Below are 26,833 nucleotides of genomic sequence, written 5' to 3'. Positions count from 1 at the left end.
TCATTTCTGTACAAAATTCTCACTAATTGCACAGTAGTGTGCCTGCTGTGAGCTAATACAATAACCGGTCCACTGTTCTATCCAATGTTACATAACCAATTAAACTTCATCTTTAGGTTCTTAACTTTAATGCAGATTTTAGATATATATTATATGACCCAGCCCTTAAGTTCAGTCACATTTTAATCACTATGGTTGACTTTTATGGACGATGAGTGTGACACCATGAAAGTGAGACACACAAGTGTGTTTGTCAAATTTGCAGGTCACACATGTGCTAGTAGTTGTCAAAAATACAGTTTCAGTCTGGAGCCCTGCTGCCACTTTGCAGTCTGACAACGTCTCTCTGCAAAGATAACTGTCGATGCAAAGCTAACCGTATGTCTCTAGAGCTGGCAGTCTGTCTCCAGAGCCAGTTGTCTGCAGAGTGAAGGCCACTCCACAGGTACTGTCTAGGCCCTCAGGGCAGCGGAGGAGGACAAGTCCTAGAATACGGAGCCTGCTCAGATGGACCTGACCCGAGATATCATCCACGCCTCACTCGCCACTGCTCTCCACATGCTTTTTGCTAAGAGATCTGAAAATAGAACTGTTCCCCCAGGTTCCCTCAGACCAGCCTGTCACAGTCAGAACCACAGTCAGAGTCTCCTATCCTCTTCTCCTTTCCTCTCCTCTCTTCTGATTTCACATCTCAACTATACTATCTTCCCATCACTCCTCTGGTTTATTTGGGATACTCACTTTCTTGGTACCTGTTTAGGTTGGGTTAATAGACAGCTCACAGGCATTGGGAACATCTATCCAGATCTAATTGTATTGGTTTAGTGTTTGATTAACATTACAAAATTGAAACGATACAGGACATATAAAGAAATGGTGGAAGTGTTGTTTTTTTGTGTGAAGCAAAATATATTCACAGATAATTAATTCTGTAATGTACGGGCAAAGTAAATGCAACCCAGACGATGTATGAATTGCTAAATCCTCATATTTGTTTTTGGTTCACCTAATCTGATATTAGGGGTCAGATGTCGAGCGGTTAGGGTATCGGGCTATTAATCAGAAGGTTGCCGGTTTGATTCCCGGCCGTGACAAAATGTCGTTGTGTCCTTGGGCAAGGCACTTCACCCTACTTGCCTTGGGGGGAATGTCCTTGTACTTACTGTAAGTCGCTCTGGATAAGAGCGTCTACTAAATGACTAAATGTAAATGTGATATTCATCTTTCCTACGTTGCTGACGAACTTGTCTTAACTAGTGTACTGTCAGTGTTGCCACAGTTACTTTGAAAAAGTAACTTAGTTACGTTACAGATTACTTGATTTAAAAAGTAACTTAGTTACTTTACAAGTTACTTGATTTTAAAAGTAACAAAGTTAGATTTAGACTTCATGCAGCGCCGGCGTCGCCTGCAGCCCGGCTGACTTGAAGCAGCCAATGGCATTCTCAACTTCAAGGCAGCCGGCTGTCGGCGCCGCCGGTGCTGCATGAAGTCGAACACACCTATTGACAACCGGCTCTATAAATTTGACTGTGCAGTGCTGCGACTCCAAATGTTTCTTCTAATTTGACGTCGTGTTTTTGTAGCTTGATAGCACTTTGTCGCCACCAGCACAGAGTGTACAACGAACCTTGATATTTCCTTCTTTAGGTGACAAATACTCAAAATAGGGATTGTATTTCCAACTCGAAAATGTGCATCTCTCTCTCTCCTGCTAGCTAAATTTTTGTTTGTGTCGCTGAGTGGTAGGTCTATGTATATACACGTGACATGACCCTCGTGCTGAAAACGTGACTTAATTGTCGCATAGGCTTAACTCCCAGAGACACAAGAAGAAATCAAATATATATTTTACTATTAATGACAAAATAGTAACGCACAGTGACTTGGACAATTCATTCATTTATTCATTCATTGTTCCCAATATGATAATGAGAGGAGGCCAGTAGGCGTGGAAACTGACGTTCAGACATTGCAATCATTCCAGAGCCATAGATTCAATCTAGCTAACGCCTGGGACACACTGGCTGCGAAGCGCCCTGAAGCGCCACAATCTGCTCCGAATGGCGCGATGCTGTTCACACTAGACGCGCATTTCTCCACGCCGGTCACCAAGCCTTTCACCTTGTCTGAGCTTTCCTTTTATACATGTCAAGCTGACATGGTACATAAACATGGCATAGGCTACAGTCTAATTAGGCAACTTGTTGCTCCAACAATCGTTGCAACAGCATCCCATTCCCAACATAACGTGGCAACGTTTGGTTTTGTTGCCGTAGTCTTTGTAAAATACGTGCTGTGGGGCATACAACTCCATGTAGGACCACCATTTCATCTTCAATCTTCACAAATTTCTCTTCTGCTTGATTGGGGGCTATGACAGATCGTCTATCTCGCTCTTACACACAGGACAAAAATGTTGGTTTGACAATCAACAATCAGGATTTTTTATTTTTAAATGTTTACATTTTCAGAATTGATCGGATATCGTTTTTATCGGGGTAAACACATGGTTGGCCGGTCAGCGTAGTGAAGTTGGGTGTTAAGTGATAGCCCACAACTAACGTAGTCAAATCTTTATAACATGTTTGTTTATCCAAATATCATATGGTGAATTAAATCTTTGTTTTCAACGAGGTCGGCCAGCCTGGCCATGTAGGCTATGTTGTCCATAAAAACGATATCCGATCAATTCTCAAAATACATATTTTACAAAGACTACGGCAACAAAAGCCAAACGTTGCCACGTTATGTTGGGAATGGGATGCTGTTGCGACGGTTGTTGGAGCAACAAGTTGCCTAATTAGCCTGTAGCCTATGCCATGTTTATGTACCATGTCAGCTTTACATGTATAAAAGGAAAGCTCAGAGAAGCTACAGAGCCTATGCAGGTCACGTGAAAAATGATCCAAAGACTCGTAGAAAGACCGAGTCGGGAAATGAACGAATCGTTCGTTTCCTCTAGCTACCACTACAGAGCCTATGCAGGTCACGTGAAAAATTATCCAAAGACTCGTAGAAAGACCGAGTCGGGAAATTAACGAATCGTTTGTTTCCTCTAGCTACCACTACAGAGCCTATGCAGGTCACGTGAAAAATGATCCAAAGACTCGTAGAAAGACCGAGTCGGGAAATGAACGAATCGTTCGTTTCCTCTAGCTACCACTACAGAGCCTATGCAGGTCACGTGAAAAATGATCCAAAGACTCGTAGAAAGACCGAGTCGGGAAATGAACGAATCGTTCGTTTCCTCTAGCTACCACTACAGAGCCTATGCAGGTCACGTGAAAAATGATCCAAAGACTCGTAGAAAGACCGAGTCGGGAAATGAACGGATCGTTCGTTTCCTCTAGCTACCACTACAGAGCCTATGCAGGTCACGTGAAAAATGATCCAAAGACTCGTAGAAAGACCGAGTCAGTAAATGAACGAATCGTTCCCTCTAGTGTTTCCTCTAGCTACCAGTACAGAGCCTATGCAGGTCACGTGAAAAATGATCCAAAGACTCGTAGAAAGACCGAGTCGGGAAATGAACAAATCGTTCGTTTCCTCTAGCTACCACTACAGAGCCTATGCAGGTCACGTGAAAAATGATCCAAAGACTCGTAGAAAGACCGAGTCGGGAAATGAACGAATCGTTCGTTTCCTCTAGCTACCACTACAGAGCCTATGCAGGTCACGTGAAAAATTATCCAAAGACTCGTAGAAAGACCGAGTCGGGAAATGAACGGATCGTTCGTTTCCTCTTCCACTACAGAGCCTATGCAGGTCACGTGAAAAATTATCCAAAGACTCGTACCCGAAGACCGAGTCGGGAAATGAACAAATAATTTCTGTTTACTTGGACGAGCCTGTGCAACAGTCCCGATGCGCGGCCACGAGAAAATGTACGAATCACTCTTTGAGAGGACTCGTTACTCCCGAGTCCTTGTAAGGATTCGTTCAAAATGAACGAATCGTTCACGAACAACACATCACTAGAAACAACTCCTCTTTTAGTCAAACTATTGTAAATGAGCTGTGCACATGCAATAAAGAAAGCATAGTTGAGAGTCTCTTATGAGTGAACCTGGGCTCACATCATTTTCCAAACCTCCCCTTGGAGAGATAATTCTGTCTGCAAGGAGGCTGTCTCCACATCACCACGATACACAAAAATCAGAACTTGTGAGGTGTCGCTCTCTTTCTTACATTCCATGGTCATGCCATTGGGCTGTTTATGCAGATTTTAAGGGAAGCCATCCATTTAAATGCTAGGGATGTAGTGCTGGAGTGGATTCTAAATGGAAATGATTGGGACAAAGCAGAGCTGTTAAGGTTGGATAAAGACCCCAGATCCAGATAAATTCAACTCATGTTATTGATTCTTCTTTGAAACAAACAAACAAACTTCACCACTTAGGTTTAAAGTCAATTGGGGCCTCCGGTGGCCTCCTAGCAGCCCACCGCTAGGTTTGGAAGAGGGGGAAATGTAAGCACATCGCTAACTGCAAAGCCAACTGTCAGGTAGTGGGAGAAATTATGGCAATTGATTAAAGTCGGTCTTGTGTCAGGTTTCATTTAGTCTCTTATAAGAGACTTTTACCACAACAAAAACAACACAGTCATCTGATACAAATTCACCTTGCAATTTTGCCTACTCTGAAGTAGGAAAAAAGCATTTTTTCAAGCATTTCATGTGATTCCAAGTGTCAGCTGAATTTGCCAGTGTTCCTTTAATTCAGCAGTTCAATGTGTGTCTGATAAGGCTTCTAAATTCCCTGGTGTGTCTCTTCTATGCACAGACAGGAGAGATCTATAAATTTGACTGTGCAGTGCTGCGACTCCAAATGTTTCTTCTAATTTGACGTCGTGTTTTTGTAGCTTGATAGCACTTTGTCGCCACCAGCACAGAGTGTACAACGAACCTTGATATTTCCTTCTTTAGGTGACAAATACTCAAAATAGGGATTGTATTTCCAACTCGAAAATGTGCATCTCTCTCTCTCCTGCTAGCTAAATTTTTGTTTGTGTCGCTGAGTGGTAGGTCTATGTATATACACGTGACATGACCCTCGTGCTGAAAACGTGACTTAATTGTCGCATAGGCTTAACTCCCAGAGACACAAGAAGAAATCAAATATATATTTTACTATTAATGACAAAATAGTAACGCACAGTGACTTGGACAATTCATTCATTTATTCATTCATTGTTCCCAATATGATAATGAGAGGAGGCCAGTAGGCGTGGAAACTGACGTTCAGACATTGCAATCATTCCAGAGCCATAGATTCAATCTAGCTAACGCCTGGGACACACTGGCTGCGAAGCGCCCTGAAGCGCCACAATCTGCTCCGAATGGCGCGATGCTGTTCACACTAGACGCGCATTTCTCCACGCCGGTCACCAAGCCTTTCACCTTGTCTGAGCTTTCCTTTTATACATGTCAAGCTGACATGGTACATAAACATGGCATAGGCTACAGTCTAATTAGGCAACTTGTTGCTCCAACAATCGTTGCAACAGCATCCCATTCCCAACATAACGTGGCAACGTTTGGTTTTGTTGCCGTAGTCTTTGTAAAATACGTGCTGTGGGGCATACAACTCCATGTAGGACCACCATTTCATCTTCAATCTTCACAAATTTCTCTTCTGCTTGATTGGGGGCTATGACAGATCGTCTATCTCGCTCTTACACACAGGACAAAAATGTTGGTTTGACAATCAACAATCAGGATTTTTTATTTTTAAATGTTTACATTTTCAGAATTGATCGGATATCGTTTTTATCGGGGTAAACACATGGTTGGCCGGTCAGCGTAGTGAAGTTGGGTGTTAAGTGATAGCCCACAACTAACGTAGTCAAATCTTTATAACATGTTTGTTTATCCAAATATCATATGGTGAATTAAATCTTTGTTTTCAACGAGGTCGGCCAGCCTGGCCATGTAGGCTATGTTGTCCATAAAAACGATATCCGATCAATTCTCAAAATACATATTTTACAAAGACTACGGCAACAAAAGCCAAACGTTGCCACGTTATGTTGGGAATGGGATGCTGTTGCGACGGTTGTTGGAGCAACAAGTTGCCTAATTAGCCTGTAGCCTATGCCATGTTTATGTACCATGTCAGCTTTACATGTATAAAAGGAAAGCTCAGAGAAGCTACAGAGCCTATGCAGGTCACGTGAAAAATGATCCAAAGACTCGTAGAAAGACCGAGTCGGGAAATGAACGAATCGTTCGTTTCCTCTAGCTACCACTACAGAGCCTATGCAGGTCACGTGAAAAATGATCCAAAGACTTGTAGAAAGACCGAGTCGGGAAATGAACGAATCGTTCGTTTCCTCTAGCTACCAGTACAGAGCCTATGCAGGTCACGTGAAAAATTATCCAAAGACTCGTAGAAAGACCGAGTCGGGAAATTAACGAATCGTTTGTTTCCTCTAGCTACCACTACAGAGCCTATGCAGGTCACGTGAAAAATGATCCAAAGACTCGTAGAAAGACCGAGTCGGGAAATGAACGAATCGTTCGTTTCCTCTAGCTACCACTACAGAGCCTATGCAGGTCACGTGAAAAATGATCCAAAGACTCGTAGAAAGACCGAGTCGGGAAATGAACGAATCGTTCGTTTCCTCTAGCTACCACTACAGAGCCTATGCAGGTCACGTGAAAAATGATCCAAAGACTCGTAGAAAGACCGAGTCGGGAAATGAACGGATCGTTCGTTTCCTCTAGCTACCACTACAGAGCCTATGCAGGTCACGTGAAAAATGATCCAAAGACTCGTAGAAAGACCGAGTCAGTAAATGAACGAATCGTTCCCTCTAGTGTTTCCTCTAGCTACCAGTACAGAGCCTATGCAGGTCACGTGAAAAATGATCCAAAGACTCGTAGAAAGACCGAGTCGGGAAATGAACAAATCGTTCGTTTCCTCTAGCTACCACTACAGAGCCTATGCAGGTCACGTGAAAAATGATCCAAAGACTCGTAGAAAGACCGAGTCGGGAAATGAACGAATCGTTCGTTTCCTCTAGCTACCACTACAGAGCCTATGCAGGTCACGTGAAAAATTATCCAAAGACTCGTAGAAAGACCGAGTCGGGAAATGAACGGATCGTTCGTTTCCTCTTCCACTACAGAGCCTATGCAGGTCACGTGAAAAATTATCCAAAGACTCGTACCCGAAGACCGAGTCGGGAAATGAACAAATAATTTCTGTTTACTTGGACGAGCCTGTGCAACAGTCCCGATGCGCGGCCACGAGAAAATGTACGAATCACTCTTTGAGAGGACTCGTTACTCCCGAGTCCTTGTAAGGATTCGTTCAAAATGAACGAATCGTTCACGAACAACACATCACTAGAAACAACTCCTCTTTTAGTCAAACTATTGTAAATGAGCTGTGCACATGCAATAAAGAAAGCATAGTTGAGAGTCTCTTATGAGTGAACCTGGGCTCACATCATTTTCCAAACCTCCCCTTGGAGAGATAATTCTGTCTGCAAGGAGGCTGTCTCCACATCACCACGATACACAAAAATCAGAACTTGTGAGGTGTCGCTCTCTTTCTTACATTCCATGGTCATGCCATTGGGCTGTTTATGCAGATTTTAAGGGAAGCCATCCATTTAAATGCTAGGGATGTAGTGCTGGAGTGGATTCTAAATGGAAATGATTGGGACAAAGCAGAGCTGTTAAGGTTGGATAAAGACCCCAGATCCAGATAAATTCAACTCATGTTATTGATTCTTCTTTGAAACAAACAAACAAACTTCACCACTTAGGTTTAAAGTCAATTGGGGCCTCCGGTGGCCTCCTAGCAGCCCACCGCTAGGTTTGGAAGAGGGGGAAATGTAAGCACATCGCTAACTGCAAAGCCAACTGTCAGGTAGTGGGAGAAATTATGGCAATTGATTAAAGTCGGTCTTGTGTCAGGTTTCATTTAGTCTCTTATAAGAGACTTTTACCACAACAAAAACAACACAGTCATCTGATACAAATTCACCTTGCAATTTTGCCTACTCTGAAGTAGGAAAAAAGCATTTTTTCAAGCATTTCATGTGATTCCAAGTGTCAGCTGAATTTGCCAGTGTTCCTTTAATTCAGCAGTTCAATGTGTGTCTGATAAGGCTTCTAAATTCCCTGGTGTGTCTCTTCTATGCACAGACAGGAGAGATCTGCACCCAGCGTTTACACATCCCATCAGCATTTACATTTTAGGCCTACCTTAGTATACCTACAACATGCCTGATCAATACAGTTTGCCACTTCTCTTGGGTCAGGCTGACAAAAACACATTATTATGGCTAAAGGGTCACGCACAAACACATTACCTCTTTAAATCCAATAGATAAAACATCTTGTATGTTATGTCATTCAGACTGTCTGTCTGGAGATTCAGTTCCTGTTTAGAGAAAATCAGTGATGGTTGATGGTGATATTGGGTGGGTGGGTGGGATAAAAAAGTGTAGGCTATTATAGGCTACATTCATCAGTAGTTCATGTTGCAGCAAACACAGAATTAAATCTGATGTTGTAGAAAAAACATCACACTGCTGTAATTATGACGATGGAGAAATGATCATGGTTTATAAGATTGATATAGAACCACTTAATCACCTTTTTTACTTGTATACGCTATATTATTGAAAACCAGATGCAAAGCTGTTGATGGATTAGAATTGCCACTAAAACATGGCCAAATGTGGAAGTCCAGATACATGGGGTTTAAGTGCCAGAGAGGAAATAATGTGTGTAGGCCTCTCCCATGAAGGACTACATAGCCCAGATATTGAGAACTACAACCGCCTGATATCAGGGGACAGATTTATGTCCTTAGACTCAGTGTCCCTGTGCAGCTGGGCTGCATAGCCCCACGTGGGCCTTGGAAAGAGAAAGTAGGGGGAAAGTACGAGCAATGTAAATTTTGTGACCATTGACCAACCAGGCGTGAAATGCATACATGCATCTGTGACCAGAGATAATGTACCAATGACAAAAGATCTCAAAATAATGGAAAGCAGATATATAGACAAACGTCCGTAGAAAAAGTTAGTCAGACTCCGGGGTCTATTCACGTTTGTTGGAATCGTTCCTCTGTGTTGGATTCTAATAAACACTTTGCATCATACCTTGCTGCCTTTTCCGTGCTGTTTTAAAAACTTGGATATTGGATGAAAACTTGGATATTGGATACAAATTTGGATTATTATACTTCGACACTGAGATACCAAGTTACTAGTACAACAACAGAAAACTAATTCTTAGCTAAACTTGCCGTTAGCCAGTCCTTTCTTTCAAACCAACTTACACAATGTACGATTTTGCTGTTTGTCTTTTTGTGTAATTTGAACGTTTGGAGGTTGTGTCCAAAGACGCTTTCTCTTTCTTCCAAAGAAAATGGATTAGAAAGTAAATAATCCATCTCATTCAAAATGTTGCTAGCACCAGCAATGTCAACAATGACGTTCCCCACAGACCCCACTCTATCACACACAGTAGCCACTAGCACCTGACTGTACTGATACGTCACATGTCAAAAAGTCAACAGCCTTTGTGGGCTGAATGAATTGAGCCCAAATGGACAACAAATCAAGAGGGCGTGCAAGACACCTGCCACTTACAAGTCCCCACTCTTGTACAGTAGCACCCCCGGCTGTCATTGGTCAAAAGTCAGTGGCCTGTGGGCTGAATAAATTTAGCCCAAACTAGCAGCAAATCAAGGGGGCGTGCCTCAAAGCATGTCACACACAATATGAAGATGAATGGTAGCTGATGCATTTGGGCTGTAAAAAAAAAAAGCCCATTTAGATATTTTTGGTTAAAAAAAAAATAGTGACTATTTGGTGTTTCTGCTCTAGTTGCCACCAAAATATTAAACAATCTGTTGAAAGGTTTATTAACAATACTTTTCTCAAATTGATTGTAAAAGATGTTGAGGGCTTCAACACGTGAATATGAGTAATATAAAGTATTTTCACTTTACACTTTTTGTCAAATACAATTTAGCCGGATGTTGTTAGTGGGCTGTGCAGGGATGTGTATAGCATGCTGCGAACACACCACAGAAAGCATGTGTCCACTCCAGTAGGCTATATCTTATGTCAGGAGTATGGGTCAATTCTTCCTACCAGAAATGTCACCCCCACCCCAAAGACAACATGCCACAGGCACCAACTGTGCTGTAGACCTGTTCCTTTCTCTAACCTCTCCTGATCACAACTCATCCACTACCATCACTGACCATTGGGACTGCCACCTTCCACATATAATATTGCCAATATTTTAAAGATTCAATCCAAAACCAGATCTTTGGTTTGAACAGTTTCTTTTTAAGAAACATAATGTGGAACCACTTTAACAAAACCGTAAGGAATATGAATGCAGATAGTTCATGTTAACAGAAATATACAGTTTGTACGTATGTGAATGTTGAGTATGAGCATTTTAAAATTAATGAGGAGGCAAAGTAAAGGTGGTGGGTCATCATTTATTAAGACATTTGTAAATATCCCTCGTGGAGTCTGGATATTCACTCCCACTCCATACTACTAAACGAGTAGAACTGAACAAACTAATGTACTGTACATATGGGTGAAAGTGAAGGCCACATAATGTACATCTTCCACACAAGACAAAAGTTTGTAATCATTGTTTATAGACCTCATTGCATTCACATTTTTTGTAGAGTTAGTATTTTGAACAGGCATATCTTAATAGTATTTCTATTGTTTACAATGTCAAGAACATGAACGAGGGTGGGTTATAGCTTCTGTCATCAATCGCAAATTGTGCCCGCATGTGTGAGCAACAGTCCAATATAGAGACTTTCAATTAAGGCATTGAGAGTTAATTGGTGCTGCAGGCTGCTCGTGATATTTGAAATTCTATGTTTGTTCCAGAAGTCTGAAGGCTGGATAAATACTAATTTTACTATAACAATAGCTATACATATTGAGCTTCTTTAGAGTGAGTGTGTGCGCATGCACGCTTGTGTATGTGTATAATAAGGAGCGTCTCCAAAATATTGATCAAGTTACCAACATAGAATTAAGACTGGATATCTCCTCCTGAAGGTTATTACTGGAGTTGTGAAATCAGCATGGTTTAGAGAGCATTCCCACTCTTGTGATATTGACATGAGAGAGGAGAGGCCAGGCAGCAGACAGAGACAGCCATGCTCAGACTGCAAATCCTACACTGCTTAGCATACATTAGCTCACAGGGGTGACAGGGTGAGAAGGTTCTGCAATTAAACACAAGTTAATGCCTTTCACATCTGGCAGCATGTAGCTTTTGGAGTAGAGACTCCACACACTGCTTCTCAGAATACTAATACTGATGGTGACTTGCCTGGCATGCTATGCTAGACACACAGAACGTTATTAATGCATTCCCTGTTACACACTACTACACAGACTGATATATATCAATACAAGCTACACACGCTATGCATTCCTACTGCGACAGAGGATGAAAAAGACCACAAAAAAACACCACTAGCTACCACTGCAAGCAGCGGTGACATACAAGCAACAGAGGGCTGATTAATGGAACAACATTGTATGGGGAAAGGGAGTATATGTTTAGTTTACTTAAGCTACTTTTGGTGACATACACAAACTATTTCCAATTGAATGTATGGGTTGAGAAATGTTCACTTTAAATGTATCTTGAATTTTACTGGTGTTCTTTGTTCAGAAGCATAATACAAGGCAGTGGTGAGTATATGATGGATCCATATAATTTTATGGGATATTCGGAGGGGTGCTGTGTGTACAGTTTGTCCTTGAGTGTCAATATAGAGATCTCTCGGCCGTCCACTCCAGCGGTCAACCTCATTGATCTCAGTGGCAATGTCAACCCTCCTGCTTCTAGCTCCCACAATTCATCTGGATTAATGTGTTTGTGCTAACAATGGAATGATTCAGTGAGTTCAAAACCAGATAAAACTACCCAGAGTTTGGATGGTACCACAACCACACTACTTAATTACTGATTCTTAACACATTAACAAAGAAAATAATGTTAATCCCCTGAGACTACGACAGCGGGGAAATAATGGCATTTATTTAAAAGGGCGGCAACTACACACGACAACCACTTACCAACTACACACATTAACAACACAATAAGTACACACGCTACAATATTGCACTACTACACACACCAAATACAGACAGCAACTACACAACAGCACACAGTAACTAAGTTTCTACATACATCCAACAACTGTATATACAGCACACTCAGCAATAACACACAGCAACAGCCTAGTTGCTAACCAGCAACCAGCCTAGCCTAACTACCTGGGTACAAAAGCCAAATGGAACATCGCATTCGTTACAGGCACAATACAAAATATACATACAATTGCCTCAAACTAAACGTGCATCGTAACAAGTATAACAAAGCGTACGCTTAAATCCGAAACATGCTTCCGGCTGTTTCTACACAGTTTCAAATGCATGTAAACAATAAAAAAACTCAAGACTTTACACAGTTTAGACACCTTGTGTAGGTCTTTACATTATATGCTATGTTTTGAGTCATTGTGATATGTCGACACTGTGTCCAAAAGGCAAAGAGAGAAAGTGCATTAATACTGCCAGTTTAATTGCTTTACATGTATGAATGTATCGATGAAACCATCAATGCTAACATAATAATAGTTTAGGCTACCGCTCATCCTGGGATGCTCATCCATCTATGCTCTCCAGTGGTAGAATTATCAATATGTACCCTATGCACTTCTCAGTCACTTATGACCTTCAAATGAAGTTCGAAGACACTAGTCTGGACTAATCATTTGATCTATGGGCATTATACACACCTAACAATTAAGGCAGGAATCTGAGTGGCTGTGTATACTTCTTCTATTCCACTGATAGGCCAACAGATGTTGACAAGAATGGTTGACATGCACTTATCCATCAGAGCAAGCAGTTCAGGTGTGCACAATCACAAGTAAATTGGGGTCTATAAAGACAAAAGTGTGTACCCAGGGTTTATTAATCTAAGTCTTCTTGAATCCTTTTACAGAGGAATTTACGCAAGAGTTTTATACATTTGGCCCAGGATCTTATAAAACAATGTACATTGGAAAATTACATATGGACCACTGAGCCAGGGGCGTAGGTTTGTTTTCAAATGTAGGGGACAGCTTTTTAAAATAACTGAGGATGCCGCAGTTAAATATAAGTCGTAATAAAGAGTAGGGGGGGGGCATATTTGCCATTTTCAAAATGTGTATAAGGAAATATATGCCCCTGCACTGTGCTATACTGTATGTTATACAGTTAGGAATAAAATCCTACGCATCCTAAATATAAGCCAGCTGGTCAAAATATTTCCAGCCCACAATATGGAACATTCTGAGAAGTGTCAAAGTAGCAGTTCTGGAGAAAACCTAAATAGCACTAGCTCCCAAGCTGTACCGCCATGTCACTCGCTGACTTGTATACTCGCTGACTTGAAATTTTTTGCTTCATACCTATAGTAAGCTAAGGCAATTTCCTTTTTGAATTTGGTTGAATGTTGGCTGGCTTGTTGAATGCTGGCTGGCTGGTTGTATGCTGGCCAGTTGAGTGGTGGAGCCTCAACAGCCTTCTATAGGAAGCTTTCTCTCTGCTTTGGGAAATTAATTGATTTGTATCTTTGGAGCTGCGCTCTGCTGGAGCTGCCTGTTATCTACAAGCTTTGTCATTTATTTGAATCTTTTCAATAAAGGTTTGAAATGATATGTTTAATGAGAAAGTCAATATTAAGGGCTGAGATAGAGGGAACTCAAGGACATTTTGTTAAACTAGAAAGGCATTTCCTGCAGAAAATGCGTTGGAATGCTGAAAGATGAAATTATTTTTTTTAAATTGCAGAAAATACAGAAATGAGAAAATACCCGCAAGCTGAAATGAATTTCAAAAATGTGTGAGTCACACAAAAGAGGCAGTGTGGAAACTGAACTGCATCATCTAACAACGCTAAGAGCTGAAATACAATGCGGGAGAAGCTGAAAGCTGAACTGTTAAACAGAAGAAGAAGTAGGCCTAGGCTAGCTAGTCATAAAAAGAATATTATAGTCTTAACAGCTGAAATTATAGTTGGGATAGTAATAGCAGTAGCAGATGTAGCCTACCGAGGTGAAATCAGTTTCATATTCGAGATTCAACAGACATTCATATTCGTACCTCCGTTCAGGCTCCGAGTCATATTTAGGGACCGGGGTAAAAGAGTAGACAGTCAGAATGTTTCTTCAATATCTTTGTCAAAAATGAACATATAAACTTCAAACTTGTTGCACATTCTTCTACTACTAGCTGACCAAGTTGTCCAAGCTTTGGTTTGGTGATAAAGTTGATTATTGATTAACCCAAAGCCAATAAATCAATAAAAACACAAATATTTCAGTGTTTCCTCAATATCTTTGTCAAAAATGAACATAGAAACTTCAAACTTGTTGCACATTCTTCTAATACTAGCAGACCAAGTTGTCCAAGCTTTGGTTTGGTGACCAAGTTGATTATTGATTAATACATAGCCAATAAGTCAATAAAAACACCAATATTTCTGTATTTCCTCAATATCTTTGTAAAAAATGAACATAGAAACTTTACACTTGTTGCACATTCTTCTAATACTAGCAGACCAAGTTGTCCAAGCTTTGGTTTGGTGATAAAGTTGATTATTGATTGACCCATAGCCAATAAAAACACACATTTTCCAGTATTTCATCAATATCTTTGTCAAAAATGACCACAGAAACTTCATACCTGTTTCACATTCTTCTACTCCTAGCAGACCAAGTTGTCCAACCGTTGGTTTGGTGATAAAGTTGATTATTGATTAACCCATTGCCAACAAATCAATAAAAACACCAATATTTCAGTATTTTCTCAATATCTTTGTCAAAAATGAACATAGAAACTTCAACATTCAACTTGCACATTCTTCTACTACTAGCTGACCAAGTTGTCCAAGCTTTGGTTTGGTGATAAAGTTGATAAAGTTGGCTATGGGTTAATCAATAATCAACTTTATCACCAAACCAAAGCTTGGAAAACTTGGTCAGCTAGGAGTAAAAGAATGTGAAACAGGTCTGACGTTTCTGTGGTCATTTATGACAAGGATATTGAGGAAATACTGAAATATTGGTGTTTTTCTTGATTTATTGGCAATATAGGTTTATCAATAATCAACTTTATCACCAAACCAAAGGTTGGACAACTTGGTCAGCTAGGAGTAGAAGAATGTGAAACAGGTCTGACGTTTCTGTGGTCATTTATGACAAAGATATTGAGGAAACACTTAAATATTGGTGTTTTTATAGATTTATTGGCAATATAGGTTAATCAAAAATAAACTTTATCACCAAACCAAAGGTTGGAAAACTTGGTCAGCTAGGAGTAGAAGAATGTGAAACTGGTCTGAAGTTTCTATGTTCATTTTTGACAAAGATATTGAGGAAATACTGAAATATTGGTGTTTTTATTGATTTATTGGCTATGGGTTAATCAATAATCAACATTATCACCAAACCAAAGGTTGTACAAATTGGTCAGTCAGTAGTAGAAGAATGTGCAACAAGTTTGAAGTTTGTATGGTGGATTTTGACAAAGATATTGAAGAAACATTCGGACTGTCAACTCTTTTACCCCGGTCCCTAAATATGATGCGGAGCCTGAACGGAGGTACGAATATGAATGTCTGTTAAATCTCGAATATGAAACTGATTTCACCTCGGTATGTAGCCTATCATTGAGTGCGTTTACTCGGCTTTCTTAGTAGGATTCAATGTGTTGATTGAATGAAACATACAGCAGTAGGGCCGATACAGGAAGACACGGCGACACTTTGTTGCAGAAGGATGATGGTGCAAGTTTTGTCCGTGGAGCATACAACTATTAATAAAAAGAATCATGTAGACGCGTTTATTGAGTAATCTAACTAATTACACATGTAAACGGAGGAATCGTATTATTGGCATAAACCGAGAATTGCTAGTAATCGGGTTTCTCATGGTCAAGTAAACGCACTCAGTGGCGTAGTAGAATAAAACAGTTCCATTAGCAATAGTAGTAAAAGAGATATTGGCAGCACCTGCAGAGTCACCTCTAGTAAATTGTATTAGGTTGAAATACTATCAAACTCTGTCTTGTGACTCCACTAATCACCTAATACCAATCACCTGTGTGAGAGACTGAGTGGTGCGTGTCTGTCGTTGCCACGGTGATGGTGCAGCTATGATTGCTAACGCGCTGAGGGCAGAGAATAACAGAAATGTAGCGAGAATCCACACCTCAAACAAGTTAACCTAGACGCATAACTATACGTCCAATCAAAAAAATAAGGATATTTTCCGAGACCCAAGACTACGCCGAAACCAGAGATGTCCTTTATATGTCTGTGCGGTCAGAAATACGACTCTACCGGCAGTTTCAAAATCTTGTTCTTTTTGCTTTCTCTGACGATTTTGTCACCAGATTTGCATTGGTCTCTATGGGGCGAGAGTTGGACTTTGTCTCGCTTTCGTGGGGCTCTGAACAAATGTGTACGTCTGTTGGATTCAACAGACAACTGTCTACGACCAGCACAAAATAAGCTATCTATTGATCCAAAAATGAAGCATGAAGAGCGAAAATTGTGGCAATGCTGGCAAACTATAAATATTTTTTCAACGACATCCGAAGCTCAGGCCTCCACTCTAAGCGTGTCAGTCTGCACTCTAGGGTTTCACGTACACACCCATGTAAATCTCAGAAACGGCTTGAAAAAGTCATGAAACATAATCAGTGATATTGAAAAAAGTTGAATAGATATCAAAAAGCTGAATTATTTAAAAATAGTTTAGGGTTTTGTCAACATTTTAAAGTTTAAATGGTGGCTCTAGGTGAAAGATTGAGGAAGAAGGATTTGGAAGTTGAAGAAGTTTAAAGAAGTTTGAGAGGATTTGAAAGAAAACTCCATTGGAAACCCATGTTAAAAATATTATGAATATTGATTTATATTAATTCAAGCATAAGAGGTACAAAGCTGAAAAGTCATAGCAGGAATGGCCTGAAACTGCTGAATTGTTTGATAGCTGAACGGTTTTAATAGCTGAAGATTTGAAGGCGCTGAAAGGTGCCACGGAAGAAATAGAAGAAAAATAATAAGTTGATTAAAGATTCAAAGAACAATACTTGGAATGCTGAAGCAGCATTCCAACAATAAAGATTCAAAGAACAATACTTGGAATGCTGAAGCAGCATTCCAACAATTAATCATTCTGTGACATGGAAGCTTAATGTCTACAGGAACATATAAATACCTCAGCTCTTTCTCACTACCAAGGGTCTAAATCTGAAATTCTGTTTTTGTCTAAAATACTTAATGTGCTGCTGCTGTAACTTTGACAATGGGGAATCAAACTGGAGGAGATTCATGTGGAATTGAATTGTGGAAGTGTTTTATCTTGTTCTTATCAATACTATTCAGCCAGCCAGGGTTGGCTGACCTCTTTCTGAGAGCATAAAGTGATGTACATATGCTGCTACAGTAGTTTGCACACAACACAGCAGAACACAGAAGACTACATTGATTACAATTGATCTGTTGTAATGGGAGTAATTCCATGCAGAAAAGCACAGGCTGCTGGGAAAATCTGCACCACAAGGATCTTGATAACATAACTAATTTCCTTAAATGTTAACTGTTCATTTCCATTGCAGACATTACCAAACTGTTACACTATTCTTCTTTAAACATATTATGGATCATTGCCATGGGTGTTACAAAATATTGGCATTTGGTTGTTCTTACAGTACCTAAAAGATTAATGAAAACTCATAGAGTTAAATTCCTTTGTACCGTTTTGTTAAATGAAAATTTAAGCCTGACGTCAATCTGATTTCAACAGCATTGAAGCAATTTTCATCTCTAAAGACAGATCCTTTTCTGTACAGACAGAGCACAGAGCCCAGACCACCGTATTAATGTCACTCTCCTGGTGGATGGGCATCCCCAGGGTTGAACACACACACACACTACTGCATCATAGAAGGACAAGTGACATTTAACCAGAATGCAACACAAGACCCATTGCTCTCTTCTGTCAGCAGAGATTCTCGGTAGTAGTATTCATATTGCATAGTATACAGGCTAACACTCAGCAGTGCCCCCACTAGTGCAAGTTCTGGCAGTTCTTGTTACAGGTAGACCTGTTCCAGACCTCAGACGTTAACCTGTAAATTAAACATAAAAAAAATGGGCAACTGGATTGACCGGGGTCTGCAGACATTACAGGTGGCAAAGCTAAAAGATTGCATCTCGCTCAGTCCCAATACAGCCCTTTCATAATCTGTTACACATCCCCTGTATCCTCTTCATGTGTAACATGTAGTTGAGGGAAGATAGGTGGCAGCTCACTGTACACTTACCATGGTCTGATGACGTACCCAAGATCATCAAGTCAAAGTTTATTTTTTGTTTCATGGTCATCATTATTTGATCAGAAAAAAGGTTGGACATTATTATTTCATTATTAGTTATATTTTAATCATTCTAAGTTGGGGTTTTGTGTCCCAATTACTCAGTAGCTGATAGGTTAAGCCTTCAGAATCAGAATCAGAATGGGTTTTATTCGCCATGAAAGTTTGCACAGACAAGGAATTTGCTTTGGTAGGAAGGTGCATACATTAAACATATAGGAATCTTAAATTTAAATATGAGGACTAACTATTTCTAAGGGTACATAACTAGCAGTAACTAAGTGGAATTAGAATTAAAGTAAAAAGTACAATAAATATAACATTTATTATTATTATTAATTAGTTTTTACAATATAAAAATACAAATATTTTAAAAAATACAAATGGTACAAGATACAATTTGGGATGCAGTGCAAAAAGCAATGTGCTGTCATACCCCATCTGTCCCCATTTGTTTTAAGTTGTGGCAATAAGGGTCGAGTCAGGTGGCTGAGCGGTGAGGGAATCGGGCTAGTAATCCGAACGTTGCCAGTTCGATTCCCGGTCATGCCAACTGACGTTGTGTCCTTGGGCAAGGCACTTCACCCTACTTGCCTCGGGGGAATGTCCCTGTACTTACTGTAAGTCGCTCTGGATAAGAGTGTCTGCTAAATGACTAAATGTAATGTAAAATGCAGATGCTAAAATAAGCTTTGGGGCAGAACTTTTATTATTAATAGGGTTAAATTAGAGAAAATATAAATAAAAAAGAGAAAGGGATGGGCAAAACTTTTTATTAAGGGGAGGTGTTAAGTGTTAGCAGCAGTGTTGCCACAGTTACTTTGAAAAAGTAATCTGATTACTGATTACTCCTTTAAAAGTAACTTAGTTACTTTACAGATTACCTGATTTTAAAAGTAACTAAATTAGATTACAAATTACTTTATTAGTTACATTCAGCAGCTGCCGACAACATAAAAATGACAACCGGTTTTGCCAACACTCACTTTATTGATGTTTCTTCAAATTTGACGTCTGTTTTTGTAGCTTGATAGCACTTTGTCGCCACCAGCACAGAGTGTTCAACGAACCTTGATATTTCAATCTTTAGCTGACAAATACTCAAAATAGTGATTGTCAGACATCCCAAGTCGAGTCTCCCGCATTTCAATAGCGGCTCACGGACGACCGCAAATGCTATACAATCTTCCGCCGGAATTCGGGGATTTTGTATTTAGAGCGAGCGCGAGACTGTGCAATGGTCATTTCTGTTCGAAACAGGTGCATATCACGCGTCCTGATTGCGTGTGCGTCCCGGGGGGGGGGGGGGAAGCCACCTCCCGGAAATGAGTCTCTTGGGATGTCTGGACTGTATTTCCAACTCGAAAATGCGCATCTCTCTCTCTCCTCCTCCATTGTTGTTTGTGTCGCTGTGTGGTAGGTCTATGTATATACACGTGACGTGACCCTCATGCTGAAAACGTGACTTAATTGTCACATAGGCTACATAAGGGGTTCTCAAACTTTTCAGCCCACGACCCCTAAAATAATGGTGCCAGTGACTCGCGACCCCCGCATCCACGGAGGTGGTTTACGTATATGTGGGAGTAAAAATAGGCCCTGGATCTGATCCAGACCGGCCCACCAGAACCGGCCCCCGACTTCACTCTCAGAGACGCAAGAAGAAATCAAATATATATTTTACTATTAATGACAAAATAGTCACGCACAGTCACATGGACAAGTAACTTTAATCTGATTACTGGTTTGGAAATAGTAACGCGTTAGATTACTCGTTACTGAAAAAAGTGGTCAGATTAGAGTAACGCGTTACTTACCGGCATCACTGGTTAGCAGTAAAGGTTATTAAAAAAAGTGTATGAAGGAACAGTATGGGGGAGGGATATAAGGGATAAGGGATTTATGTAAAGTGTTGTCAAATGACGTAGCAGCATTATTTTACACTAGTTCTGTATATCCTAAACAAATGTACATTGGATATCTAAACGAACATTTGACACAAACCATTATACTGTCCTGCATGAATGTTTTTGACTTTTGATAACTGAGATGTGTCGTTTGTTTGCCAACTCTACACAAATGTACTTATCCCCATGGACAGTTTGTTTTCTATAAAATGCAATGTACATTTCTCTCTGACAAGCCATTTTTCAGTCTTAGCACATGACAATAGGCCTCAGTATATCATACATGCAGAAGAGTGACTTTAAATGGCACATCACAACACCATAGCAATGGCTAATCTACTGTATGGTATGTGTCCCTTAAAGAGCAGAGTAAAAACATCAACAAGGCAGTCCTTAGAAAGGTTCAAGCTAAGTGCCATGCTAGAGCATCATTCATGCAGCTGCTCTCCTGAGGGAGATTCTCTAGTCTCAGGTCTATTTCCTAGCAGGTGAAACACCCGAGATATTTAGACCTCATGGTAAATAGATGAGAAGCTCTTCATACTCGGCCAACTCCACCTAAGATGTTCTAAGCAGAGATGCCGAGCTGCAACATGACCGTGCATTGACACAGCTACCCTCAAACTCTCACATATGCAGTACTTTACAGTAGCTACTGAATGACTGCTCAACATTGTTGCTTATAAGCAAGCTCAACACAACAATAACAAACACAGTGTAAGGTCAAAGTGGTTTGAAGGGTCAACAGCCCCAGAATATTATAACTGTAACCAAGTGGATCTGCACAAACAGCTACTGGAATCTCCTTATGCTGTAACCTTTGGGTCAATGAAAAACAAGCACCATCGAAACAGACACAGTTAAATAGAATACTTGTAGTGTCAGTTCATTACATCTTTGGCCACAAAGAGCCATTTATTCAAAAGGTGAGGAAAAGGCAACATCTTTTTGGGGTGAATTATCATATATGTGGTTCGACTTTTGCAGATAACAAAGGTTTGTCAGGAATTGCGTGGCTGGTATCAAAGTGAATATGACAGCAACCACACAAGCTATTATTGATTCCTTATGGCAACATGATGGAAAATCAAAAGCAGCTGATGTTCACTCACCTTCATAGATGGCTTTGAAGCCCTGGGCGCTCACAGCAAAGTCTGTGGTGAACCAGAGTGCCAGGACAGATCCTGTACTGACGATGGGAGACGGCAACATGAACCCTGACAACCTGCACAGACAGAGATATTATAATATTATGTGTATTATAATACACATTATCGTGTATATCATGTAACAACATTACATTGCTGTTAAAATCACATTCTACATGTCAATGTGGAATAGCATTACCTCAAGCCACACCACTTTGGTCTTCTCTCTAGTAAGTACTTTAATCAATCATTAATTTTCCCTATTGTTATGTCCAATGACATTCCCACTAATTTGTTGTTTGTTTGTTTGTTCTACATGCCATTCGGTGTTTCTCATTTCAGAATTGAGTAGTGTATGAATCTTTTGTTGTGTTGGCTGGAGATATGGCAGCCCTGCATCTTTTATACCTTTCAATACACGCACATGCACGCACAAACAGAGCTAGACACGCACACATACCTGCTAACCCTGCAAAGAATCAAGTGCCTGATCTGCTCCATCTCTAATGGTTGTGGATGTCGGCTATTTTAGCCATGGAGATGTAAGGGGCTGTACACATCAGAACCATGCTCATGGAAAACCGCACACTGAGGCTCACCTGTCACCTTAATGGACAGGTAATAGGTTCTAACCCTATGGTACCAAAACACCTACAAGAGCAGGCCACAAAAAGAGCCTGTCCTCAGTAGGAGGTGAGACACACAAGGTTGTATTTCAAATTTAGTTTTTTGACTCAATGATTTTGACTCCTTCAAATCCAGTTTTCCTTAGCCCTAAACCTAACCCTAGCCCTTACCTTGACCCTGCAACTATCCCACTTTAACTTAAACCCCAACCCTTAATGTAATTCTAACCCTAACACCCTATAAGAAAATAAAAACAAGACATAACAAGACCAAGAAAATGTCCTCACAAGTATATTTTTCCCTTAGTTTACAATTCCTATTAGTTTACTATTACTATTCCTGCAGCATTTAATACGGTTAGCCATCGGATCCTCCTTGCCAGACTTTCTGAGATGGGCATCACTGGCACTGCACTTCAGTGGATCTCATCCTACCTGTCGGGAAGATCCTACAGGTCTCTTGGGGAGGCAAAGTGTCAGGCCCCCGCCAGCTCTCCACTGGTGTCCCACAGGGCTCTGTCCTTGGACCCCTCTTCTCCCTGTACACCACCTCACTTGGACCAATCATCACCTCCCATGGCTTCTCCTACCACTGCTACGCTGACGACACGCAGCTGTACCTGTCGTTCCCCCCGACTGATCCGGGGATCTCAGCTAGGATCGAGGCCTGCCTCACAGACATCTCCGCCTGGATGACCAAGCACCACCTCCAGCTGAACCTCACCAAAACAGAACTTCTCATCATCCTGCCAAACCCTCCATCTCCCACGATCTCTCAATTACCTTGGGATCTGCGACGGTGACCCCTTCATCCTCTGCCAGTAACCTCGGGGTTACCATGGATGATGAGCTCTCCCTCACAGCCTACATTGCTGCAGTCTCCCGGTCGTGTAGATTCACCCTCTATAACATCCGGAAGATCAGGAGATACCTGTCTGAGCATTCCACCCAGCTGCTAGTCCAAGCACTTGTCCTCTCAAAGTTGGACTACATTTTACATTTAGTCATTTAGCAGACGCTCTTATCCAGAGCGACTTACAGTAAGTACAGGGACATTCCCCCCGAAGCAACTAGGGTGAAGTGCCTTGCCCAAGGACACAACGTCAATTGACACGGCTGGGAATCGAACTGGCAACCTTCAGATTACTAGCCCGACTCCCTCACCGCTCAGCCATCTGGCTCCCGACTACTGCAACTCCCTGCTCGCCGGTCTCCCAGCATGCGCAACCCGCCCTCTCAAGAGGATTCAGAACGCAGCAGCCCGCCTGGTCTTCAACCTACCCAGACGCTCCCATGTTACCCCGCTCCTCATCTCCCTTCACTGGCTACCCATGACGGCCCGTATCAGATTCAAGACCCTGGTACTGACCTTCCGAGCGGTGAACGGGACTGCACCCGACTACGTCAAGTCTCTCCTCCAGCCTTACACCGCCACCTACGGTCTTCTTCTGACAACTGTCTGGTGGTCCCACCGCTCAAGAGCGCCCGGTCCCAACACAAGCTCTTCTCCTGTCTGGCCCCCCAATGGTGGAATCAACTCCCCACCTCCATCAGAGACACTGACTGTCTCCTCACCTTCAATAAAAGGCTTTAGACACACTTGTTCCAGGAGTACAACAGTACTTATGAATGATTTGCTGGACTTGATGTTAGTTTCCTCCAGGATCACAATGACTGTTATTGAGAGACTTGTTGCTCTTGTTGGTTAGTTGTAACTGATTTAAAATGATTGTACTCGCTGTGAAATATTTTACTGTTGCTTGCTTTTCTACAGGTACACTCTTGCACTTTTTGAGGTTCATGTTGTTTAATTGTAACTTGTTTAACTACATGCTCTTATGGTTCTTCCCTTTGGCACTTATTTGGTTTTTCACAATGTATGCTTCATGTTTTGGCTACCTGCAATGTTGTCATGATCAGTGACCAATGCACTTCTGTAAAGCTCTCTCTTGGAAGTCGCTTTGGATAAAAGCGTCTGCTAAATGAATAAATGCAAATGTATTCCTGGGTGGACTTCTGGTGTAACCTTAACTCTAAAACCTTGCCTGAACCCGAACCCTAGCTCCTAACCCCAAAACACAAATTTTAACCCTAACAAACCCCACCGTGCACAAATTCAATTTTTCCAATGTTTTACTTTAAGTCCACACACATCACTTGCTCAAAGCCAGTCCCCTTCCTCCTGTTGATTTACCACAAACAGAAGCACAGACAGAGTATACAGCAATACACGTATAAACACAAACAGATTTCAGATTTATTTTTCCTGTTTTTTGGATACTTGCACAGCTAACGCAACATTAGCTTGTTGCAAGTGAGTGGAACCCTCCCACAGGCAGAATAACTCATAACACACTTAATTTTTGTTTTGTTTTTAATAATTCCAGATTTGAATGTTTTTTGTTTTTCCTTTTTAAATCAGAGGTGTCTAAAATTTTTACTCCAACGTACGGAGGTGCTGCATCCACTCCTCAACAATGACACATTACGCACACACAAGGTTTAGTTCCATCAAATGCCTACAGTGATTAGATCTTTCCATCTTGTTCACCTGGCCACTTTTTTCCATCCTTTTTGTGGTAATATGGTATATGATATCAAAAAAATATTTATGGAAGATAGGGATAAAAAGATAGGGACTTAACATAACTGCATTACCTTACCTTAGTTGTATAGTGAGTTTGCATTAAATTGGAAGACTGATTATTTCTATATTTGAACATAAGAACCCAGTGTGTTCTCCCTGTCTTATTAAGTGTAAGAGATTTACTGCACCTGTGTCTTGCTAAGTGTCTGTGTTACAATGAGTACCATGCACCTGTGTCTAGTTTAGTCCTTTAGTATTTATGGTTGCTTCGCTGGTGTAGTGTCTAATCATTTGTCTTTTTTTGGTCTGGTCCCATCGTGTGAGTAGTCTGCTCTTCATGTTTTATTTTTTTGGGTTGATTTAATAATCCTTGTTCTTTTGATCCTGCTTGCCTGCTCTCCTGCATATGGATCCACGTTCTCTGCTGCACACACGTGACAGAACAGAAGAAAGTAGAGATAAGTAGCCCACTAGTGTAAAGAAACACAAAACCCTCCTATCCTCCCCAATTTTTTGAGTCACCAGCCGCCACAGATGTAGACACATACACACATACACTACACTGAAATGCAGTTTACCATATAATATCCGGATGGTGCTCTCCATAAATGGGTTGCTATGCTCTAATATTGGGTGTGTATCTAGTATATACATGAGCAGGCTAAATAATCAGTGTTCAACATCTGTGCCATCTGTCATGCTTTAAGGTGAGCATGCTTTGGAGCCTCTAGTGCTGTAGTCACAATATATTGGTAGATCCATCACATGGCCCAGCAGGCAAGACTCTCCTTGACTCTCAGCGCTACTGCATCAATCACAGGAGTCACACACACACGTATACATTCACACACAACAAAGACCTTGTGATTCAAATACATACTCCACACCACCCCTGCACCGAAGTCAAATATCCTATAGACCAGTTTACAATCTCTTTATCTTTCTTTCTCCTTTTCTATCTCTATTACACATACACACACATCTCTCTCTTAACTACTTTGTATTTTTCTATATTACTGTCTGTCTATCTCCATCTATATCTAAATCATTGGCCAAGAACATGGAACCACAAACTGGGTTCCCACGGTACCTGGAAAACATGGAATTTATTTTTTCATTTTCCAGGTTTGGAAAAGTAATGGAAACTGAGCAAAAGTGAACACTTACATGGAAATTGAAACAGTTGTCCTGGAAAATGTTATTGGATGATGTGTAAATAGTAATAAAATTACTATTGAGCACAGAATTAAGATTAGTTTATAAAAACCCTTTACATGTGAACAGCTTTTACTGTATATCGAAATGGATGGTCCCATGTTGTAGAGCATGCTCTTGGCATCCTATCTGGTATATTGGATGTTGGAATTTGCAGGCAACCTGGTGATATGTACTTTAAAAGTATAGTTTCGGATTGGTGGACTTCGGGAATAATAACCGAGAAACGTTACTCGCGATCTCAATAGAAGGGGTCAAATACATGCATTTCCCAGCCAACACGGGAGCCTTGACATCTACAGTGAAACTTCTTTTCAAGTTTATCCTCAAATGTAAGTAGCTGTGTTTTAACTGTGTGGTAAACCTGGGTTTATCAACGTTAGTTAGTAAGCAGTGCAATCTTGCTAACTAGCTAGCTGCAACTTGCTAGCTAGCATTCAGCTAACATTCAGCTTGCTAACTAACTAGCGAGTGTTGGCTAGCTTGCAATGCTAGCTAACTACCAATACATTTTCACATTAGGCTGTGACATTACGTCTATACTAGTTGACATGACCAGTCTAGTCTTGATCAATTTTGTAACATTCATTCTTACATCTACTTTTAGCTATTTTGTTATGTTTTGTTTTTATGATGCTACTAAATAGGAACATTTGTGAGAATGTTTCTTTTAACATAAAGTTTAGGCTGTGGCACTGAAGCCAGCGACGCACCACACAAGCTTGAGTTTAAATTAGTGGTGGGCCGTTATCGGCGTGAGACTCTTATGGGCAATAAAAAAAATATAGCCGTTAATCTATTCTCAAAGTTAGGTTGGGAGCTGGGTCTATACTACGCAAGCTATGATGACTTTCACCTTGATATTTTAGCGCGGATGTATGCCTAGCCGAATTG

At 40.8% G+C, this 26,833-nt stretch overlaps 1 protein-coding gene across 1 annotated transcript in view; it reads right to left on the bottom strand.

Annotated features, from left to right (window-relative positions):
- The window catches only part of LOC134022079 (CUB and sushi domain-containing protein 1-like), a 522,528-nt gene that overhangs the window by 349,282 nt on the left and 146,413 nt on the right, over positions 1-26,833 (bottom strand). The window contains exon 3 of the mRNA XM_062463297.1: positions 21,476-21,588. Within this exon, the coding sequence (XP_062319281.1) occupies positions 21,476-21,588 (113 nt within the window). The remainder of the gene's footprint in view (positions 1-21,475; positions 21,589-26,833) is intronic.

The sequence above is a fragment of the Osmerus eperlanus genome, chromosome 6, assembly GCF_963692335.1.
Source record: "Osmerus eperlanus chromosome 6, fOsmEpe2.1, whole genome shotgun sequence".
In the NCBI taxonomy this organism is placed as follows: domain Eukaryota; kingdom Metazoa; phylum Chordata; class Actinopteri; order Osmeriformes; family Osmeridae; genus Osmerus; species Osmerus eperlanus.
The sequence above is the reverse complement of the archived record's forward strand: the minus strand, read 5'-3'. Positions and strand labels throughout refer to the sequence as shown.